A 24,120-nucleotide genomic window follows, 5' to 3' on the forward strand; every position below is an offset into this window, starting at 1 on the left:
AGCATCTCAAGGGGGTCTGTGTCAGGCTGCCTCCCAGTACAATGTTTAAGACTTGGCTATAAAGATCATCTGAGATGCTGGGGGCTGATTCCTGTCCTTGGGCCTTCTTCCTGCAGGCAACCCAGAGCAATCCTCTAGAGACACAGGTGATAAAAGTGCTCATACCACCACCTGCCTGTCTTTCCCTTGCTGCAGCTGACCACCTCTGCCCTCTGTCCTGCGATGTAAGATGCAGCACTGGGCAAGCCCTCCAAAGACCATTCGCAGGCCAGGACGCTAGCCCCTGGTTTGGTTGAAGGAAGTTGGAGGGCCCAGGTTGTTACCGTCCTCCGGAGGGGTTGGTGCCTTTGCCCTGTTTCCGGACCAGGGAGTCTGGGGCTAGGCTGCTGGTCAAGTGGAGGGTCTTCGGAGTCCCAGGAACATTATTTCCTTTGCTCAAAGGGGAACTCAAGGGAGAAGAGGCGCTTGAAGGTCCAAAGTCAGCAAGGCCAGCAGGTCGAACAAGGGATGTCTGCAGAGGACTGCTGGCAGAGATTCCTGTGGGGATGGAGACAGAAAAGAATAGGTAAGTGCTGGTCCTGCCCGAGCTGCCTCGATGACTATAGTCTGGGTTGGAGGTGAGATTGTGGGGAACTCCTCACCCACCACTCTTTGCCAACCTCTTCTTAGCACATTCGTCTGCTGTGTCAACTGTCTTTTCATTAAGATGGATGTGGGTTTTTTTGTTTTTATTTTTATTTATGCATCCAAGAACTGGAGTATAGGCCAGAGGGTGTGTGTGTGTGTGTGTGTGTGTGTGTGTGTGTGTGTGGTGGTGGTGGTGGTGGTGGTGGTGGTGGTGGTGGTGGTGAGAGGATTCACCAGAGACAGTGGGAAGCAGAACAGGCAGACTGACTGAAATACACTGCTGAGGGGAGCAGTGGGCGAGTCAGGAGAGGTCTGCTGCGCCATGTGGGTAGATCCCTGGCTGCAGTGGCTGCCAATAGCTTCACGGTGCTGACACTTAACCCTTTGTGCACCAGGGAGGCCCTAAGATGGATGTATTTTTAAGAGAAAAATAATACCTATTCAGCCCTCTCTCCACGTTACCTCATCCACAGGGAGTGAGGCGCTCAAGGGCAGAGCACAAAACATACAAACCAAGGCTGCAGGATGAGCTGTGATTCACTGGGAGCTCGTGTATTTTCTTACATATTCCTTCTTACATATTCCTTCTTCTTTCTTGGGACACTACCTGTGGTTAACTGCTTCCTTCCTGATTTCAGATGAAGTCCTCTACTCTCTCACCAGTCTGGCCAGAGAGGGCACAAGGCGTCCCACTCTATCCTGGGTCTACGCTCATGCTGTGCTCCAAGTCCTGCCACCTTTCAGGGACCCATTTCAAAGTTCCCATCTTCAATAATGGCTCCCTGAACAACAGTGAACTCTTCTTGTCTAGTAAGAGCCAAATCCACTTATATCTGATCACATATTGCCTAATATGATGCTTCAAAGGTTTCTCATGTACTGGTTTTAGTTTCCTGAAAAAGAATTTTAAGTGCTTGGCGGGCAGACACATGTCTCATCTCTGACAGAACTGCAGATAATCTCTGAACCTCATATTTGTTGGATGAACAAACAGAAGCTGAGGCTCCTGCAGGAGGAGAAAGGGGAAAGAACTAACACCCATGGAGCACTTAGTGTAGAGTAAGTGTTTTCTAGTCAACAATGCCCTTACTTGCTACAACAATCAATGAGCTAAATACTCAGCCCATGCTCTGAATAGGAAGAGAGCTGTAACTGGGCTGTTCCGCCTTCTTACCCCTCAGAAGCCAGTCGTTCCATTGCCACAGTTACCCTCTCCACATCATGTGAACACAATGGCCACTTTCCCTTTTTTTTTTTAAATTTTTTTTAAAGATTTCTTTCTTTATTTATACAAGCACTGGGTACAGTCAGAAGCACAGGAGGATGAGAGAATTCACCAGAGCCAGAGCGGGGAGCAGAGCAGGCAGAAGGACCGAAGTACACTGCTGAGGGGAGCAGCGGGCGGCAGGAGAGGTCTGCGCGCCATGTGGGACCCTCCTCCGGTGGCCGGGGAGCAGCCGGGGATCGAACCGGTGCTGCAGAGGCTGCGGGCAGCTTCGCAACCCAGCGCTCAACCGCTGCGCCACCGGGGAGGCCCCACTTTCCTTCTTAAACTTCCCAGAGACCCTTGGCACACACTGATAAAGCTCTGACTTGTCTTTCTGATTTTACCTCCTACTGCTGCTTGTCAACCCAGCCTGACTGACCTGCTCAGGGACTCCAGTATGGCCTGGTCACTGCCAACTTTCTGTTGCCAGTCCAAATCCTCTGACATCCTTCTCCTTCCTGAATTATAGCCTGATAGCTCTGTCATCATGGTTCCTCCTTCTGACCAACAGCCACAATTAGGGCCTTCCCTCTTTTTTCACTGAGTGTACATACACTGCCTGGCATTGTTGTTAAATATATCTCATGCACACAATCCCCTTCTCATTTCTAATATATACTTGAGAGCAGGGGCCACGTGTTATACTTATGCCCAGAGCAGGTGCTTAATACCTAGGTGAGGGGGTCACACAGCTGGATAAATGTTAGTTTTGCAAGCCTGGTCTACTGAAATGTAATTACTGAAATGTGGGTCTCAGAGATTAAAAAAAAAAAATCAGTTCTTGAAGCAGAAAAAATTCCAACCATTTAAAGTGGTACAGTACAGGGGCTCCCCTGGTGGCGTAGGGGTTACGTCTAAGCACTATCACAGCTCTGACCACTGCAGTGGCCTGACTTCAATCCCTGGCCAGGGAGCTGACCTACATGGCACAGCAGACCTCTCCTGTCTTGCCAGCTCCTCCCTTCAGCAGTGTATTTCAGTAGATCCGCTTGTTCTGCTCCCCACCCTCTATCTGGTGAATCCTCTCGCCCCCTGCACCTCTAGCCTACCCCCCCCCCAGTTCTTCTATGCATAAATACATAAATCTTTAAAACAATAAAATAAAGTACAGCACAGAAATTCAGATCTCACTTCGCATAGCTACTTCCACTTCAAAGGTGGCTATGCACTAAGTCACAGGGGAAAGGGAAGAGTCAGGGCCACTCTGCGCAAAAGCATAACTTGATTAGTGCTTTGGGAAGGCGGTTCCTAGCCTGGGGAGTATCCCACCAGCTCTACGAGGCAGAACACACAAAAGAATCTCCAGACTGCCCCTGATGAGAAGGGAGGCCAGAGTTCCTGCAACTCCGCACCTTTAGACACATTGTACCCGTATGCAGCATAGGCAGCGGCAGAGGCAGCTGCAGCTCCAGCTTTGGCGCCTGCCATTGCAGCAGCACTGCCCGCGGTGGACTTCCGGCTCCGGCCTTTCCCTGCTCCTTTGGCTGTGCTTCCTGAACCTTTGGGGCGGCCTCGGCTTCGGGCTGAGTGACCACGTCCTGCAGCTGGCATTTCCTGGATGGAAATTCCTATGGGAACAAATGGATCAAGAGGAAAAAGTCAGTCTCTTCATATGTTAACAGAATCTCCCCCTGCCAGGGGAGGATGGCTCTCAGGGTGTTTGCTTCAGGATTCCCGGGAGGGGCAGGGCGGGGTGGGGGGGGTCTACATCTCCACTTACTAATGGAACATGGAGTCACACAAGAGCTGGCAAGAATTTTAAACTGCTAGAACAGCCTGACTCCTCAAGCTGCTTTCACTCTGAAGAGTGGTTCCATTACTCTAGAATTTCTTCTTTAGATTAGATCACTCCAAAATAACCCCAGGGACTTACTACCTGTGATTCACCTGCACACACCCAAGCACTTTTGCCTTGGGAGTCAACTTTTGTTCCCAACTTTTAAAATTAGGGTGTCTTGAGTAACAGCAGCAGCACTGAGTTCCACAGCACAAAGTGAGGAAAGGACCAGAAAAATGAATTTCAATTAAAAGATACCAAAATTTAGAGTAAAATATGGAGAAGGATGACTAGAAAATAAGGAAGTTTCAAATCTTTCTAAATTTTGCTTTGCCCAAATGTTCTCTTTTTCCCTTTTGCATGACAGGGCTAATGAAAGAATGAGCCTAGACATTCCCCTTTTGACCCATATTCCACTTTTCTTTAACGGAAGAAGAAAATGCCATTATTTAAAAGGAGTCAGGACCTCACTGAGCTCCAAACCAATGCTTTTCTTGAGGCACTGTGTGGGAGCAGGTCCAAGCGGTGTGGTGCAGCAGCATCACTTACCATTCACGGTGTCTGAGACGGAGCCTGTTACAGAGGCTGGAGAGTTGGTGGCTCGAGACTGAGGTGCTGAGGAGGCTGGATCATCAACTATGACCAACATGTCACTGCTGCTCTCGTCAGGAGGGATGGAGCCAGTGTGCAGCTCACTACTGATAGAAATCTAGAGGAGGAAGGATGGAGATCACACTAACCCCAGCGCCCAAGGCCCTTGCATCTAGGTGGGGGACACGTGTCTCAGTTCTCGCCTCGATATCCCACCCCTGTCTGAACTGACTGCTAAAGGTCAGGCCCCTGCCTTGGTCGCAGTAAAGGCAGCCTGTCATCTGCTGCTTTTCTCCTTGTGGGTTCCACAGGCAACCCCTTTCTACAAGGCAGGAGAAGCAGGGGCACATGAAGGCTAGCTACAGTCCCCACCGAGTCAAAGAAGGCCTGCACAAGGGGCCTCACCTCACTGAAGGGACTGGGCATGGCTGAGTCCACACTAAGGAAGGAGTCGTCCCCGTCGGCAGAGAGGTTGGAGTTATCTGCCGAGGGGACAAATGGGATCACCAGGTTCACACCCTCCTTTCTCCTTTTCCCGTCCAGTTCGTCTTCCTTCTTCCTCTGGGGACACACAAATGAGAAAACATAGACAAAAGCATGAGAGTGGCACCGTGAGAAAAGCGGGACTGCAGAAGAAAATGAGAGAACTTTCACTCCTTACTGTATAAACTTCTAGTTTACATTTTTTATGTTAGTACATTTTTTTTTAAAGATTTATTTATGCATACAAGAGCTGGGGTGCAGGCCAGAGGGGTGGGGGCTGGGGGGAGAGGTGAGAGGATTCACCAGAGACAGTGGGGGACAGAACAGGCAGATCTACTGAATCACACTGTTGAGGGGAGCAGCTGGTGAGTCAGGAGAGGTCTGCTGCACCATGTGGGTAGCTCCCCGGGTGGGGATCGAACTCATGCTGCAGTGGCTGCGGACAGCTTTAAAGTGCTGAGACAACTCTTTGCACCACCAGGGAGGCCCTATTGTTAGCACATTTTTTTTTTTGGTGGGACCCTCGCCAGTGGCCGGGGATCGAACCGGTGCTGCAGAGGCCACGCACGGGCTGCCTCACAACCCAGTGCTCAACCGCTGCGCCACCAGGGGAGACCCACTTTTTTTTTTAAATATTTATTTATTTATTTATGCAAGCACTGGGTACAGTCAGAAGCGCGGGAGGGTGAGAGAATTCACCAGAGCCAGAGCGGGGAGCAGAACAGGCAGAAGGACCGAAGTACACTGCTGAGGGGAGCAGCTGGCACGGCAGGAGAGGTCTGCGTGCCATGTGGGACCCTCGCCAGCGCCGGGGATCGAACCGGTGCTGCAAAGGCTGCGGGCAGCTTTGCAGCCCAGGGCTCAACTGCTGCGCCACCAGGGGAGGCCCTACGTTAGCACATTTTTAAAGAAGAAAAATTCATAAGGAAGGAGGAAGAGGATGGCTTAACAAGAGTCTATCTGTCATCTGCTACAACCAAGATGAAAGGTAGGCCAGTCACAGAAGGGGAGCTGCATGGAGCATAATCTTCATGGGGGCAAGGTGTGTGGGAAGCAGTAGCGTGTGCAGCTGCAACAATTCTCAGGAACTGAACTAGTCCAATCTTCACAAGAGGAAGGAGCAGTGCCTTTACTACATTTTCAACCCATCTGCTTCTACACTGCCTTCTTTTTTAAAGCTACCAAAAAAGCTTCTTACTATCATTACTTTCCAATCTACATGTAAACACTTAAGGTCAGTAAGACTTTGTCACAGATTAGGGACCTGGAATCACATCCAGCTACTGCATCTACCTGCATTTGTATTTAATACAGTTATGTCTTTGTATTATTACTGGGTATTTCTCTGAAAGTTTTATGTACAAAGCAGAAAGGCATCTGATGCAAACTTAGAACCGTATGATGTACTGTATGAGAAAACCACCTTTTCTTTTTTTGATATTGTTTCTGAATGTTAAGGCCATTTTAATTCTAAATAGCATTAAGCAATGGATTAGAGATTTAGGAGTGGGATCTAAGAGTCTGAGGAAATGGGTAGAGACAGCAGCCCAGGTTAGGAGGAGCTTCATCCTGGGATTTTTCACGTTTGTAAAAGAAGTGAGAACCAGAGACATCCTTCAGGTTGGAAAAAATTCCAGGTAGCAGAAGATAAAATTGAGGGTATGGATTTTGTAACAGTTAAGAGCTGGTATGTCTCCTGGAAATGATGGTACAATAGAGACAGGCACCCTGGCTGTCCCTTCAAGGCCATATGGATAAAGGGACATGGGGACCAATACAAGTTTGGATAAAGGGAAGAAGCTGATCATTTAAAGTGGAACCGATTTTATCACGTGGTCAGACAATGCACTTTAGAAAAACCAAGCAGTCCTGGGATTTGATGGCCCAAAGCTATGGAGATGCCTGAAGTCAAGGTGGCTGTCCTGTTCAAGACCAGGGACCCAATCAGGGCTGGTGAAAATGGCATGGGTTACTATAACCCAAAGAGAAGCCAAATCCACCATGAAGAAATTACAAATGCTTTCTGTAAGGTAGTAAAATGGTGCCAAACCAATAGCTTGGGGAACCTAATCAGAACTAATGAGCCGACTGACACCTGAAACGAGTATATTCTCATTTTCTATTTATATGCCAATAAACACTAGGATTACTGTTATGATACTTTGGGTAGAAACAAGATAGGGAGAAACGTAGGTGAATTACATCTACTTTGCAGTTAGCATGGTAGGTGTGAGCAAGATAGACATGAACAGATTGTATCAGTTTAAATCTTTGACAGTGGGGCCTCCCCGGTGGCACAGCAGGTTGAGCGCTGTGCTGTGAAGCTGTCCACAGCCTCTGCAGTGTGGGTTCGATTGTCAGCCAGGGAGAAACCTACACGGCGTGGCAGATCTCTCCTGTCTCGCCCGCTGCTCCCCTCAGCAGTGTCTTCAGTCCAGTCCGTCTGCCTGTTCTGATCCCTGCTGTCTCTGGTGAATTCTCTCACTCTTTGGCACCTCTGACCTGTACCCCAGTTCTTGTATAAATAAATAAATCTTTAAAAAAAAATAGAGCCTCCCTAGTGGCGCAAGGGGTTAAGCACCGCATTATTAAGCAATCCACAATGTCTGCAGCACAAGTTCGATCCCAGCCGGCCAGGGAGCTACCTACATGGCTCAGCAGACCTCTCTTGTCTCGCCCACTGCTCCCCTCAGCAGTGCATTTCAGACAGTCTGCCTGTTCTGCTCCCCACTCTGTCTCTGGTGAATCCTCTTACACCCCCCCTGCATCTCTGGCCTGTGCCCCAGCTCTTGTATGCATAAATAAATAAATAAATAAATCTTTAAAAAAAAAATCTTTGACAAGAATTGGAGAAAAACAGATGAATATACTAGCTAGTGATTTACTTTTCTAATGGTAGATCATACTGAATAGCACACTAGTAGAATTATGATAGAAGCACTGGGCCTAATCACCTCTGAAACAATTTCTAAGAGTCTACAGAATTTAATAATGCAAATGACACCCACCTTACCCATAGTTAGCCTTATACCGCTGTGTAACTGGCTCAACAAATGGTTCCCATACTCATATGTGACAACTGGGGCCTCCCTGGTGGTGCAGCGGGTGAGCGCAGTTTCGTGAAGCTGTCCGCAGGTTCTGCAGTGCAGGTTCAATTCCTGGCCAGCCAGGGAGATGCCCACATGGTGTGGCAGATCTCTCCCGTCTCGCCCGCTGCTCCCCTCAGCATTGTATTTCAGTCCGCCTGCATGTTCTGCTTCCCCACTCTGTCTCTGGTGAGTTCTCTCACCCTCCCACACCTCTGGCCTGTACCCCAGCTCTTGTATAACTAAAAAATAAATATTAAAAAAAAAAAAAACCCTATGTGACAGCAAGAAGGGGGTCCCGTGTGGGGAGCACAGGACACCAACAGTGCTCCTCCCCTAATCAAATGTCAGTTAGCATAGAACTACTTCTAATCACTCATAACTGGAGCTGGGTATCAACCAGCTAACTAAGGTGACAAGCAATCCACTCTTAAGTCTTTTCTGTAAGCACCTCCCTTGTCCCCATCAGTCCTGTTGGCCACTCTAAGCTTGAAATACCTTCTCTGCATATTTTTCCCGCTTGCGCTTGCGCTCTTTGACACGGTTGGTTTCCTCTTGCTGCCGTTTCTCTTCTTGCCGCAGTCTCACTGCAAGAAAAAAAAAAAAAATGTGGTGAAGTAATGTGGCAATCATAACACTCATTCTCTAGAATTAAGACAGTCAAATTCTTTGATACTCATGTTCAAAGGTATGACTTCCACCTCTGTCTGAGGCAGATTACCAGTGATTTCCTAACTTTATTTATTTTTTAATATTTTATATAATTCTTATATCATTTTTTGCACACTGTATGCATTTTCATTTTGGTTATATTCCCCATACAATTGCACCTCCCCCTTATTTTGACCCTAATCCTTCCTCTCCCCCCTCCCCCCCGCCCCCCCACAGTAATCTGTCTCTGGTTTACAGTTAGTTGCTTGTTGATTTTGATTTTCTAACTTTAGAAGAAACAAATTTCCTGGGTTCTGAACAGTTTTGTGTTCAAATCAGGAAAGGTTTGATTGCTATGAGCCTTTTCCTTGCCTTTTATTATTTTCCCTTTTCTTCTCAGCCTTTTCCTATCTCTGCATCGAGTGATGGAGTACGGTGTTAGAGTTCTAAAAGGTTATTCAGAAGGGGTGGCAGATGTATCACATGAAAAGAGCACAATACAGAAAGTGCTTCATTGTATTTTCAGACATGATATGGTGAAAGTCCTCAGAGGCTCCAAGGTAAGCCTGAAACCCAATGTTCTCAAAAGTCAGAAATAGATGGGAGAATGATTTGTATGTCACAGCAGCGCCCTTCTCCAATTTCTCCATAAAAATACCTCTCTGTGTAGAGAAGTAAATCTGTTATTGCTGAGGAGTCTAAATTTAAAGGCTACTGGGGACAAATTTATTTGTTGTCATTAATTTAAAAATATATGTGAATTCTGCCTTCTACTCAGTAACACATCCATGTTTGGGTTTTACTATGAACTATAAAGAATGTTTCCATTCTTTGGCTTTGTCTATGCCAAAGTCAGCTCCTTCCATTTTCAGATGTGTGAGGCCAGAGAAACATTTTTGAAGGAAGGAGAGAGCACCGATAAGAGGTAGAGTACATACACTTCTTCTCCAGTTCTTCATCGTCCAGAAGAAGACTAACTACCTCTTTGGGTTTCAAGGTATCTGGTTTGAAATTCCCACCAGAAATCACCATCCGCTGAATCTGTATCAAAGAAGATCCAAATGTCATCACCAGGCACCCATTCTCATGTCACACATCCAGAAAGAAACAAACGACCTTTCTCAACTCACTCCTCCAAGCCATGACTCTGGGCCCCAATTTCTTTGTCAGTTCATCCTATTGGCTCGTTTAGATCACTTGTCCAACAAAAGGGACAGAAAGAGCTTTGCATGGGACTGCTAACTGATAGCTAAAAGATCCAATAATCTAATAGATGGAAACACCCCCAAAATAATAATTTCATTGTAAAGTATCAAACTTAGCATAATACTCAGCCTGGATGAACAGAGAATACTAGAGCGAGAGGAAATATCATTGCTTCTTCCCTTGGGATGTGAAAGAATGTCAAACACAGGGCCACGTATGGTGTCGGTGTCTACACAAACCACAAATATAGACAAAGAATCTAGGCTGTGGACACCATTCTGGCAGAAAAAGTAGTGGGGAATGGCAGGGTAGTTGAGATTGCTATTGTGCAGAGAATCTGGTTTTCTTTTCTACTAAGAAACAATTCAAGAACTTAGTATGGGCCCAATTAATATGGCTAGATTTTCTATTTTCTCCACCAGTAGAGTCATTCCTTTGCCTTGTGCTCACCTCACTCTTCTCCTTGGCTCGCTGCAGAATGCGTTCTTCAATGGTACCTTTACAAATGAGCCGGTACACAGTAACCTGCTTTGTCTGCCCCAAGCGGTGGGCCCTGTCCATGGCCTGCTGGTCCACAGTGGGGTTCCAGTCGCTATCATAGAAAATCACCTACACAGGCAGATGAGAATACAGCAAAAACTGAGACAGCCAGGGAAAGACCAGGAATTCTGAGTGCAACCCCATCATTTATCTGTTTCTAACAGTTTGATGTGAGACTTTTTTCTATGACATTGAGATGAGCAGAAATCCACTTTTTTTTTTAAGGATTTTTTTTTTTTAAAGATTTATTTATTTATACAAGCACTGGGGTATAAGCCAGAGGCGTGGAAGGGTGAGAGGATTCGCCAGAGACAGAGCAGGGAGCAGAACAGGCAGAAGGACCAAAAAATATACTGCTGAGGGGAGTAGTGGGTGAGACAGGAGAGGGCTGCTGCGCCATGTGGGAATCTCCCTGGCCGCTAGGAATTGAACTGGCACTGTAGAGTCTGTGGACAGCTTCAAGTGCTGCGCTCAACTCACTGCGCCACAGGGGAGGCCCCTAGGGAGACCCCCAGAAATCCACTTATAAAAACAAGGCATATCTTTACTTGCCTTGGGTGACAGAGAAACACTCTGGGTTTTTTTCAAGACTTTCATTTAAAAAGAGAAAATAGCAATAGTATTAATAGTTAGCACCTAGTACTCACAGTTTACCAGTCATTGTTCTAGGTGCTGTATGTATACAGACTTATTCAAATCCTACACTAACTATAATTTACTTACTATCAAGATCCTCCATGTTATAGATGAGGAAACCAAGGCATAGAGGAATTAGAAAATTTATCCAAGATTACACAGCCCAAGTAAGCAGAGTAACTGGCATGTAAAGGATGTCAAAACCTTCTCTTTTTAAAGATAATTTATTTATGCATATAAGAACTGGGGTTGTAGGCCAGAGGTGTGGTGGTGGTGGTGGTGGTGGTGCGGTTTTAGAGATTTAGCAGAGACAGAGTGGGGAGCAGAACAGGTAGATCAACTGACATACAGTCTGCCATTTTGAAACAGCCCTCATTTCTCATATAGCCTGCTTTATATTCAATCAAGTCACCAAATTGAATCAGTTGCTTCTTAGAAACCAACTGGACCAGGTCCTCACCACGTTTGTCTGGCTCACTAACGCTGTTAGATGCAGGCTTCCTGGATCTGTGTCTTTTTTTAGTCTACCTTGGGTATCACTGTAAACTATTTCATCCCTGCTGGCTATGCTACAACACATCAAGTCCAACTCCGCTCAATAATCAGGGCCCCCCTAGCTGTGCCTAAACTTCATTTCCTCTTTCTTAACATAAATATGCCCCTTTCCTTTCATCAGATGGGTCTCTTGAGTGTTCCACTTACATTTGTCTGTACCACTTATTTCTCAAGCTGTTTCTCTGACCTAGAACCTCCCAATTCTTCTCAATTGTTCCTTTAAAGTTCAGTTCAAGCTAGACCACTCTGCCTGTTCTGCTCCCCACTCTGTCTCTGGTGAATCCTCTCACCTCCCTCATCTCTGGCCTACATCCCAGTTCTTCTGCACAAAAATAAATAAATACAATCTTAAAAATATATAAAATGGAAAATAAAAGTGGATGCAATTTTTCTGCTATTCTCTGCAGAATTCACTTTGAGTAAAGACGGATGAAAGAGCAATTTCAGTGTTCTTGTTTCTACTAATAAGAACCCCATTAACCCTTTCTAATGGTGTTCTTTTGTTTTGCTTTTATATCTTTTATATGAGGTATAAGATCTCAATTTTTAGCATAGGTTAGATACTTGGGTAAGAAAATTAAAAACCACTTGGCAAAGAAAAAAAATCAACATAAATTTATTGTTAATCCATTGTGTCCACAAAACTAGTGTAAGTTGTAGAGCAGCATAGCAAACCTAGTCACAGGACATTTTGGAGCTTCAGCAGGATATGCAAAATTCTAAAAAAATATAGTCAAACTTTCAGGGAAAACAAATAGACAAAGAGTTAATGAAATGGAGGCCTCCAAGTTGGACTGGAGGGCACATTACTTGCCCAATACCCATGATGAGTACCTATGTGGAAAATGCGGCTATTGTGCCACCCAAAAGATAGTGCCTTTACTTGTTCAAGCCTGAGGCAATGGTTCAGAATGCATTCCTAATGGGGAGTCCTGTATCATGAATCATTTCATAGATACTTCCTTAACATTTACATTTTTCCTGGAAGTCTCAGTAGCAACAAACCAAATTCAACATGGGTTCTTCTGAGCTCATAACTAGTAAGTTTAAGGCCTAAGGAGACAGGTTGGCAATTTAACAACACCCTCTCCACCATTGGTGGCTACTTATCATATAAGTGGATTAAAAGAGGTGGGGGAATTCAAGAGGCAAAGAGAATAAAATAAGTTTCTATTTAGAAAATTACCAAGGGAAAAAAGAATATGAAATATGTAAAAATCAGTAAGATAAAGAAAGAACAAGAACTAAACCCAAGTGAGATGTATGGTTATTATTTGAAAATAAAATGAACACTGAATCAATCATGACATGAACTCAGGGTGGGTAAGGGTGGTGTTAGGGGAGACAGTGCCCACCAGTGCCACAGGGACGACACCTATACTTGGTAATCAGGTTATGGAGCTCAGTGACATGTTCTAGAGAAAAACAAATAACAATTGAAGGATTAAAACAACTGACTAAACTAGGAAATATTAAAACAAGTCAATCAACAAAGCTTGGCCCAGCTATGACTAAGGGGAAATATATTAATAGTCAGCACCTTCATGAAGTTGTAAACACCCAGCAGGGCAGGCATGGGGGAGGGGGAGAGTTGAGATGGGGTGGAGGCTCCCGGTTATGTAGGTCAATGAGAGGGAGTTTCAGGATATGAAGGAGTGAAATGGAAAACAGGAAAATTTGGAGAGGAACAACTGGTAAAAGCTGGGCCAACACTTGGAGGGTAGAATTATTTCCCCCAAGAGAATGGGTGGAAGTTCAGTCCCTAGGGAGGGCTAAAAGCTGTCCCTTGTCTTATGGGATACAGGAATGTTCATATTGCTACCAAGGGACAAAAGCTCCTCATTCTCTTTATACATGTAAGCATTTAAGACAGATCTAACAGAAACAGAATAGCAGTTTATACATGCCTCACTAAACAGAGTCAAACGCAAAGAGACCCCTACTTCAGGAAGAACACACAAAGAACAACACAGTAAGGAGCAGCTGCCCTTAATCATGTGCCAGAATCTTGTTTTTACGAACAGAGTGAGCCGGACAGAGTTCCACTGTTTACAAACACATGTTTATATGTGCATTCTCCATCATTAAGACATTAAGTTTCTCCTGACATTTCAGGCTGACTAACTCTTCCTTGGCCATAAATGGCTCTGGGGATCTTTCAAGTTTAAATAAATCTCAGGGCAAAGGAAAAATGCCAGACAAGTCTTTAAACCTATTGTTTCTCTAATAACACGTAAACACAGAGTACAGCTTGACTTCACACAAAGCATTACCTAGGGATTCATTTCAATCTTGTGGTCTGATTTTTTTGAGGTATATTCCAGGAGGTTCTAATCGACAAGTAAGTCCCCAAGCCGTCTTCTCAAGAGTAAATGAAAGTTATATTGGAATTAAGAACAGACTAGATACAGAGCCCTTTTCTAGGTCCCAGGATGCGAGAGGAACTCCCATTTCTATTCCTCAGCTATTGGTCAGAGGCGCACATTGGTTTCTTAGGTGGCTGCCAGGAGCTCTTTGTCCGCAGGAGAAGGCAAACGATGTGAATACTAGAAGCGTGATGTAGATCTTTCCCCTTAAATCTGCTTATTTTTTTGATCATTCATATGAACAATGGTTAAACTTTTCTTACAAAAACTACAGACCAAAGCTGAGACGGGCAGGCTGAGAAGGGAAATACACTTTAAGCAAATGAGCTTCTGAAAACAAATGAACTGATGCCAGATCTCCCCAGACGGCCTCGTTTAGCCTCATGTCCTTAAATATCGATGACCTGAGGATTCCAAAATACATTTCGTTACAATCTTTCTCCTGAACTCCAAAGAGTTCTGCTTTGCTGTCAGGGAGACACTGCCACTTAATGTCTACTAACCTTCTTGAACTTAACTCGCCCCAAACCCTATAATCGGTATCTCTATTATTCTTATTGCTCAGTCCAAACACCCTGGCGTTCTCATACATACCCAACATCCAATCTAGCAGCAAACCCCATTGGTTGTGTCTTTGAAATATATGCAGATTCCAATTATTTCTTACCCCATTTCAATTCTTGTCCAAGTCACCATCATCTTATGCCTCCCTCCTAACTGAACTTTCTTCTTCTTTTTTTTTTAGAGATTTTTTTTTAAATATATATTTTTAATTTATTTATTTATACAAGCACTGGGTACAGTCAGAAGCGCGGGAGGGTGAGAGAATTCACCAGAGCTAGAAAGGGGAGCAGAGCAGGCAGAAGGACCGAAGTACACTGCTGAGGGAAGCAGCGGGCGGCAGGAGAGGTCTGCGCGCCATGTGGGACCCTCCTCCAGTGGCCGGAGAGCAGCCGGGAATCGAACCAGCGCTGCAGAGGCTGCCCGCAGCCTTGCAACCCCGTGCTCAACCGCTGAGCCACCAGGGAGGCCCTCTTCTAACTTTCTTGCCATAGTTCTCCCCTCCTGCTCATTAAGAAGCCAGTGATACACTTTTAAAATCCAAGTCAGAGTCTGTTACTATTTCTCTATTCAAATTCTTCAATGGTTTCCCATCTCAAAGTCCTCATCACGGCTTACTTACTTACTAAGCCCTACATGATCTGCTTCTGCTACACTCATCTCACACCACTCTCCCTTCTCATCCATTTGTTTCTTCTACAAAGATCTGCTTGCCATTGCTTGATTATGTCAAGCATGTTCTCACCTCAGGGCTTTGCATCTCCCTGGAATGCTCATCTTTTTGCCAGGTAAACATCTGGCTTGCCTCTTCACTTTCCTCTGATTTGGATCAAATGTGAACTTAACAGAGACCTCTTACTACCCCAACCCCTGATCATGAGTAGGGTTTTAAAGAATGAGCAAAAGTTCATCAGATGGAAAAAGAGGTTCACAAGGGGATGATCTATGTTGAGGAAATCATTTATTCAATAATGTGATACAATACAGTACGTTTAGGAAACTACAGGTCAATTATTATTCTGGAATAAATATTTTGGAAGGAGAAGGAGACTAGCAATTAGGCTGGAAAGGGAGATAAAAGCAAAAAAATGCAGGGTCCTTTAAAGGCCATTTAAAGGAACTTATTCTTTATCTTGTAGTTTCTAGACTCCCTGAAGAATTTTAATCAAGGGAGTGGCATGGTTAATAAAGAGAGCTGTATATGAGCTAAAAAGAGGCTGAGTGTAAGGGTAGAGGCTGAGTATGAAGTCCAAAAGATCAGCTAGGAGAAAGTGATGAATCTGGCATGTACATTGGGACAACATAGAATGTTTAAAAAAACAGAGCAAAGAATCAAGGAACAAGGAGAAAGCCAGGTCTCTTGTTATCTGACATGGCACCAAGTGAACCAGCACACCGGAGAACAATCCTACTGTCACCGACAGCCTGCCCATCAGATGGCTGGGGCTGATGATGTGCCTGTTATATACAGCATTGACTCAGTGATACCACCAGCATCCTCAGGTGCTGGAACTCTCTCCCAAATGGCTAACTAGCTATCAAAAAAGGTACAACTTAAGATATTACAGAATCTGCTTTTTATTCTTGAAGGCAGACAGTGTACAGCACAACAATTAGGGAGTGAGAGAAGACTCAGCCTATGAGTGAAGACTAGAGATAATGGGCTCCAGTTCCAGCTCTGCTGCTATCAGTCTATTCCAGTCTCTCTCATGTTTCCATGACACTCCAGTATTTGCATTCTCATATTTGTAGGGATTTTGATGCTTTGTATTTCATAGTAAGGGATCCAATGTAATATGACAGTTTTAAAGTTGTGCCTTCAACAAAGCAAATTCCTATTTATATTTATATGTCTCAAGGTTACTGAAGTTGTTATTAAATATATCTGAATCCTGGGATTAACTCTGAGATTCATTAGGAATATTCTTTTCTTCTCCCTTTCAGATGTTAAAGTAATCCTCTAAGAGGTTGGAATGAAAGGAGAGATAATGTGATGAAATGTCTTATGTCATTATTATTTTTTTTATTACTAATTTCACTGTTTTCCATTCACCTTCTGAAATTTGGAAAACAAAACCATGAGTTTTTTCTGTAATAGAATAATGTCCAAGAATAAGAAAATCCTTTCTGATTTGTTCATATATAGCTCCTAACGAATCTGGATGGGTGGGGTCTCCCTGGTGACCTAGGGGTTAAGTCTCAGTGTTATCTCTGCCTGCATCGATCCCTGGCTAGGGGGCTAACCCACATAAGGCACAGCAGTCCTCTCCTTCTCGCCCGCTGCTCCCCTCAGCAGTGTATTTCAGTCAGTCTGCCTGTTCTGCTCCCTACTCTGTCTCTGGTGAATCGTATCACATAACCCCTGCCCAACCCAGCACCTCTGGCCTACATCTCTGTTCTTCTATGCATGCATGCATAAATACGTCTTTAAAACAAACAAACAAAAAATGAATCTTAAAAAAACAAACAAACAAATCTGGATGGATTGGTGGTTTTTCAGTCGGCATACTCAATACAAATCTGTTTAGAAAAGTATCAGACACATAATAGGCATTAAATATTTGTTGAATCAATGTGTAAGAAACTTATTCAGAGAGAATAGAGTCTAAAAAGAAAACTAAAACGTTCCAGTTTCAGGTAAAGGACAATTATTGTATTTTAACATAGTAAAGAAATTAAATTTCTGACACAAGCAAAGATTAATACCAAATGAACAACATATTTACAGTAGAAAAGCTGCATTATGTTGTGTATTGTGATGATCTTATTACTTACTGTATCTGCGGCAGTAAGATTGATACCCAGTCCTCCAGCTCGTGTGCTTAGCAGGAACACAAAGATATCATTTCTGCAGAAGAGGAAGGGATATGTTAAAACAAACAAACAAACAAAAAATTATAAAAGAAATACAGCATATAGCAAAAGAGAGGGAAGTGAACAGTGTCTAAGACCAGACAGAGTTTTGGTCCTTATTCAAATAGTCCTGATCCACATTTCTCTGACATATTACACAGAGGTGCTCTGTTGCTAAAATCAAACAGTGGGGCCGTCCTGGTGGCCTAGGGGCTAAGTCTCAGCACTGTATGGCTATGGCCTGAGTCTGCTCCCTAGACAGGGAGCTAACCCACATATGGCACAGCAGACCTCTCCAGTGTTGCCCGTTGCTCCCCTCAGCAGTGCATTTCAGATTTCAGTAAATCTCTGTTCTGCTCTCCACTCTGTCTCTGATGAATTCTGTCAGTGCAGCCCTCACCCCCCGACTTATATCCTAGTTCTTCTATGTGTCAAACAATAAATAAAAATCATAATGATGGCAGCCACTTTCCAGTTTGCAGATATACTTTTGCTACCCACTAATAGTGACTGGTAGATAATATATTTATAAATGTAGGTAGGTACCACCCTTTAAACACAACTTTCAATAATTTGGGAACTAATGATTATAATTCCAAAGCATTCTTTGTAAGATGAAGAAAATCAGTCCTAGAAAAATGACCTAAGGTCAGGTCTAAGACCTATGTCAAGACGTCTATGTACTAAGTTAAACTTAGGCTCAATCTATGAAGACAGGCTGGAATTAAAGTACTTTTTCAAAATGCCAGCATAGCCTGTACACAGAAATGATCATACAGTTTTTTCAGTTTCCCTTTACATCCTACATCCTTTTAAAGAAAACGAGAATTACAAATAAGCCAGGAGCTACTGTCACTCATGCAGGCAATAAATATTTATCAAGTACCTTCTAGGAACAAGTTCCATGCCAGATCACAGGAGCAGACTTTTACTGTAAGATTTATGTATATATACATAGTTTAAAGCCAGTTTTTGTAGGTAATACAAATATATTTTAAAATTATCTTGCATCTTTATGTTCCTGTCACCTAAAATTATTTTTTAGAACACTTCTGAGGGAAAGGGAGTGTGCATTAGACTTGTGAGCAAACTTCTCTGAATCAAGCTGTTAATCCATTTCCTTCATGACTCCAATGAGGGATACGACTGGAAATTCATTTAGATCAGTGTTTTCAAATTGCAGGTCACATTGATTATTTGTCATGAAATCAGTTTGGTGGATCTAGACCACATTAAGGAAATAACCAAGAAATAGAACAGACTAGAAAATACTGTAATACATCATGGTATAAGGATATGTACTATTTTGTGAAATTTGAGATATGGCCTATAGGTATTATTCCACCTTTAAAAAAGAGAGGGGGGGAAAAGGAAACACTCTGACATCAGCATGCTCTCATCCCTTGATGCTGTTTTTCCTTGGTAAAGTCATTTGACTGCTGATGGTCTGTTTCCTGGACTATAAAATGAGGATGCTCTGAATATAGCTGCAGTGACTAATTGATGACATATCAACAGCAAATATGAGTACTGATGAAGGAGCTATTTTGAAATATACATCCTGGTAAATCACTAAGCTGGGTAGACCCCAGAAGAAATCTATCCATTATTTACATTCAGTTAAACATAACTTTCCAAGAGGTAAGTGTGGAGAACAAAGCATATCTGGAGGCTTTTTGCAAGGCACGATTCCAAAAGCTCTGTACTTTCATAAAAGTTCTACTAGTTTACCCTCAATTTTATTTACACCCTCATTTTTATAGTGACATTTAACATTTCATAACTTTACTAATTTATGTCATCATTTATGATTAAATCATAGAGTAAATCAAAAAGTTCAAAGGCACTGGTAAATTTACAAAACAATAGATAGGATGATAGAAACAGAAACTTGGTACCTCACAGTCCACAAGATATTAAGCCATATCCTAACAAAAAGGCTTCAAATAAAAATTGAGCTATTAAGGGTTATATTGATCTCAACTGAATAATCCTTCCCACCTGGCCCTGAGAATACTGCTCTTCCTTATATATCTCTCTCCTGCTTCGGTAGGTACAGAGGCTTCTCTTTTATATCCATGTAAGAGCTGATGGAGTCACCCAATGCCTATAGTAATTCCTGAAAAAATTCAGAGTCTGAGTATGGGGCGTGGGGAAGACAGGGGAATAGGGATGGGATAGAAGGGGAGGTAGTAGGCAGGTGATAAGTAAAATAAAAGGGTTATTTTGTAAGTCTGGATAGTCAGAGAAATAAGTCCCTAGACGTGGTAATCATTTTCAAATAGGAACTATATACAGAAAAAACACCAGCAAAAGGAATCTAGGTGAAAATAGTAGCAAAACTTAGAAAAACAAGGGGTAGATGGTTAAGTAGCAAGGTTTGGCTGCATCCAATGTGATTTCATCACACTGTAAAAAACTAAGGATTGCAAAAATGTTGGATTATTAAAAATCAAAGAAACTACTTTCCATACTGGATCTCACACTGGCTTACTGGATTATTTATAAACAAAATCATCAAAATGAAACTGCTGAGAAGCTCCTTTCTACTTAATACATTTAGTGTTGATAATGTGATGATGTTTGGGGGGCTCTGACTAGATGGAAGAAAACAGAAACCCAGACAGCAACATGGTGGTTTGGATGCCCTCTAGGGGGATAAACAGGAATCTCAGGGTCTCTGTTGGAACAGATCTTAAGAGACCAAGCTTCTGGGTGGTCCATGAAGGAGCCTATGAAGTCATATAGCAAAGACATGCCTATCTCATGCTCACATTCTGTTAATGACCACTGAGACCAGTGTGCACCAAAACACCCAAACAGCGGTCGGCACGTAGTCTACTGCACTAAAAGCTTAGGAAATGACTGAAAAGAAGCCAGAATAAAAGAAAAATCCTCATGACGTTCACCTTTTCACATGTTTTCCAAAGGGTCACCCTGAGTGGTCAGATAACAGGGGGATGCATTAGGTAAATGTCATGGGGAAGAAGGAAGGGAAGCAAAGGCCAAGGCACCCCAGAGCAAAGACCTTGTGAATGGCTTCAAGGATCACGCACTGGTCACATGTTCTGAATGTTGCCCAGTCAGGACATCCTGGCCAAACAGTCTTTAGTCTCAGTCAGACTCTTTCCTGGAAGGATCCCTCATAAATAAATCTTGTATGAAGGGAATGTAAATGGCTTTTTATAGGAGTTCTTGTTTACTCTGGCTGACCTTTGAGCCACAGGGCTTTCCAGTTGAAACTACAATTTTTTCTTTTGATGTCTTTTCATTAATAATAAAAATATTTGGCAAGGCATGCCTTTTTGTTTTCAAAACACCTGTCTTTTTCTCTGTATTGGGCCACTGCAGTCACTCACATTTATAAGCTGAGGACTTCCCCCCATTTGTAAGGGTCTGCCCAATAAACTTCTGGTTAGCATAGGCACAGTTCATGTTCTATACACAATCTCAACTCTAAGCCAGTAGAGTTAGACAAGGTATGAGAATTTAGTCCGCTTTTTTCATTTTTCCTAGTATTAGACACAGGGTGTTAAAATGATGGTTACTCAAATAATGAATCTAAATAAAACTCACTGCTCCCGAAGCAATTCTCAGTACAAATTAATAGTGAAAAGACCCTCCTTGTAGAGTTAAGCTGTTTAAAAACATACAATAAATTAGATACATCAACTGATTTTTCCCACCAAAAGGTCACTTGTAAAATATACTGTGGCCCTGGATGTCACAGTCCAGTTTTCTGAGAATTAGGTCAACTATAACAGCTGTAGCTCTACAACTCAGAAGCTCCAATCACTGGATATCAACATGCTACAGTTCTGGTTGGAATCCAAATCAGTAGAACTTTTAACAAAGCAATCTGATAATAGGCAGTTTTGAATGCTCATATCCTTTTACTTAGTAATTTCCCTTGCTTGAATCTATATTAAGAAAATAATCTAAAGTGGTAAAAAGCTTTGCAAACGATATTCACCCAGCAATTTAACGTAGAAAAGTGGTGTATATATAGACCTAGGGTAATAGAACACTGGTCATTATAAGTAATGATTACAAAGACTTTTAAAAATGATAGGTGAAAATGTTGTTGATGTAATATTAAATGGAAGCAATCAGAACACAGAATATCTACAATATGTTATCAAAATGTAAATATTAATGCATACATTAAAGGCTAGAGGGCTATGTCAAAATATTAACAATAATGAGATTATGAGTGATTTTTATTTTCCTCATTAAATACCAAATTTTCTTTAATAGGCATTTTATTATAATAGGAAACAAATCCAATTGTTACTGCAAAAAAATCATTTTGTTGAGAATGAGATCCTCACACCACTCCATAGCATCAAACAAATCAGTGGAAAATGAACACAACCAGTAAAGGTGAAATACCTATTATTTAATGGCTTTTTTACAAACACACAACTCATGTCACTTCATACCAATATGCCCACATCACAGAGGTGCTGGCATACCTAGAGAGAAAGCACACACCCTGGGGAAAACACAGAGCCTGTAGATCTTATACATGTTACCCTTGTCAGGCGGAGCAGGTTAAGGACAATACATTTCATTTGAGTTTAGTATAAAGAAAAGAGGAAGATCATCTGATAAATTTTTTTCCTGCGTGGGTTGGGGGCAATAATATGGCAGGGCGAGGAGGCATTACTGTGCTTATATATGTCTCAAATAATTCAAGAATCTAAGAACCTGCCAAAAGCATCTGCAAGGTGAGAAGCTAGGTGATTCCATCCACACAACTACTCCCAGGTCACAAAGTGAAATAGCTCAAAAGCTGATCTTCCACTGTTGGTATAATAGTCACTTGCATTCTGATGTTTCAATTTGGGAAGCTATTGGCCTAAGCATAAATCAAAACACCAGGATATATCTCTCTACTTGTGTGTGTTCCACTGCAAGGGATTGAGCAATAGCAAAAATCATCTATCAGAGGGTATTTCATGATGAACTATGGATTTGTTTTATGCTAAATTATTTAACATCTGAAGTAAACTATACTGTACAACTGAAATGAAAATTAATACTTTCAACCTACCAACTTAAAAGTTAAATATTAACAGACTACATAAAGGACATTCATTCAAAATTGTTCTGGTACACAGAACATTAAAATTTCTTCTATTTCTTAGTTCTCCAGGGTGAAGGAAGAAAATTAAGGGTGGAGTTCAGCAGATCAGTCTACCAGTGAGCTTGGCTTTCTCCTTGGAGAGAGCAGTAACCAGACTCTGCTTATTATAATGAGAAGCTGCACTTAGGATAATTATGGCTCTGTAAGCCATCAGCATCCAGCAGGCAGAATTTGAAATCTCACAGGCACATTATCAGGTGGGAGAAGTGCTGTAATGGAGAGGTGCCAGCTAAGTAGACAGCAAGCTATTTGTCATGCTGTACTGTGCTGCCACAGTGCTGGAGGAAAAGCTGGAAAAAGAAAAGGTTTTCTTTAAACTTACACAAAATGAAATAGGTAAGCAGAAACAAATTAAAAATGAATTCCAAATCAACTCCCAGGGAGAGAGCCACTATTAATTTTAGGAATACATACCCTTGTGAATTTTTTTCCCCACACATATTATCTAAAATAAGGGTGACTTTGGTTGACAATCAGAAAACCAGGCACTGACTTGGAAAAAAGCATATTTCAAACACAAAATTACCAAGTATTCATTTTCTCTTTTTCATAGGCACACAGGCCTAAATCACTATAAGCGCTCAACTGCTGCGCCACCGGGGAGGCCCAGATTTAGCTAACTTTTAAAATGGCAGGAATTTAAAAATATTAAACTATTTGAGATATGTTGGCATTCCTTTAAAACTCACCATCTGAAGCACAAAAGGAAAATCAAAATGAGAATTTTGGAGATTCCTATTACCTGTTTTGAAAATCAGCAACCATGTCCCGCCTTTCTGAGATCTTGGATGAGCCATCAAGCCTCATGTAGGTATGCTTCCTATAAACCATATATTCCTGCCAATCAGAGAAAAAAGATGTAAGAAGTCAATGCAAATTACTGTATTCTAATTCCCACAACCATCTACCCACCTTCTACCTCAGCCATTCCAAGGACAAGACACATCCAGAATGAGGAAAAAAGCAAACTTAAGTACAGAAAATTTGTAAATGAATTCACTGCCAGTGTGTGAAAATCAAGGGTAACCTGAGGATTACAACCACCTCAATTTCAACTTGGAAACTGATCCTATTCCTGCATTTTTCTGCAAGGTTTTGTAGATAAAGAAAACTGCCCCAAGAAATCTCCAAACCAAAAGGGCTTTTTTTTTCAGTCACCAACTACATGTCTCAGTTTTGGAAATAGCCAGTTTTCTTTCAGTAAATAATCCTTGCCTTACTGTGTTTCTCCCCCAGTAAATCCTTGCTGACATGAATCCTTGAATTTACAGCCTATGCCTCCTTCTCCCATCAGAGAGTGCAACACTGTAAGGGAAGCCTGAGCATCAGAGGGAAACAGAAGACAAGCTAACCTTCCCTGGTATAGACTGTTCTTGACATCTGTAAGAGGAATTACAAGTTTTTAAGAACAAAGAGACTCCAAAAGATGCAACAGAAAGATGCAGCTCCATTCTTAGCAGTTGCAATTCATTTTATAGATACTGTGCAATTCCAAATGAGCACTGATTTTCTCTTTCTATAACCCTGAATAGATGGATTATACATCAAAAAGTCCATCTGTAAAAGAGCTATTATCAAAATCTTAACACAGTAGCATATTTGTAAGAAACGCCATACAACAGTTATTTTGGTCTAAAATAACTTTTTCCAGTGCAGCTCTCCTCCCAAGATTGCCTGCTTCTCTTTTTTCCTTCTCCTTTTCCTGATAAACATTTAAAATGTAAAATGTCCCTTTTACAATGTAAAATAAATAAGTAACTTTTACCTATTGA

At 42.4% G+C, this 24,120-nt stretch overlaps 1 protein-coding gene across 1 annotated transcript in view; it reads right to left on the reverse strand.

Moving 5' to 3' along the window:
- Positions 1-319: 319 nt before the first annotated feature.
- Positions 320-24,120, reverse strand: part of INO80 (INO80 complex ATPase subunit) — a gene marked incomplete at both ends in the record, with an annotated part of 92,465 nt that continues 68,664 nt past the window's right edge. Inside the window, 9 exons of the mRNA XM_084240883.1 lie at positions 320-537; positions 3,247-3,462; positions 4,221-4,380; positions 4,668-4,823; positions 8,330-8,418; positions 9,421-9,523; positions 10,139-10,297; positions 17,122-17,194; positions 23,091-23,185. Of these exons, the coding sequence (XP_084097009.1) occupies positions 320-537; positions 3,247-3,462; positions 4,221-4,380; positions 4,668-4,823; positions 8,330-8,418; positions 9,421-9,523; positions 10,139-10,297; positions 17,122-17,194; positions 23,091-23,185 (1,269 nt within the window). The remainder of the gene's footprint in view (positions 538-3,246; positions 3,463-4,220; positions 4,381-4,667; positions 4,824-8,329; positions 8,419-9,420; positions 9,524-10,138; positions 10,298-17,121; positions 17,195-23,090; positions 23,186-24,120) is intronic.

The sequence above is a fragment of the Talpa europaea genome (genome assembly GCF_964194135.1).
Source record: "Talpa europaea genome assembly, chromosome: 8".
Classification (NCBI taxonomy): Eukaryota; Metazoa; Chordata; class Mammalia; order Eulipotyphla; family Talpidae; genus Talpa; species Talpa europaea.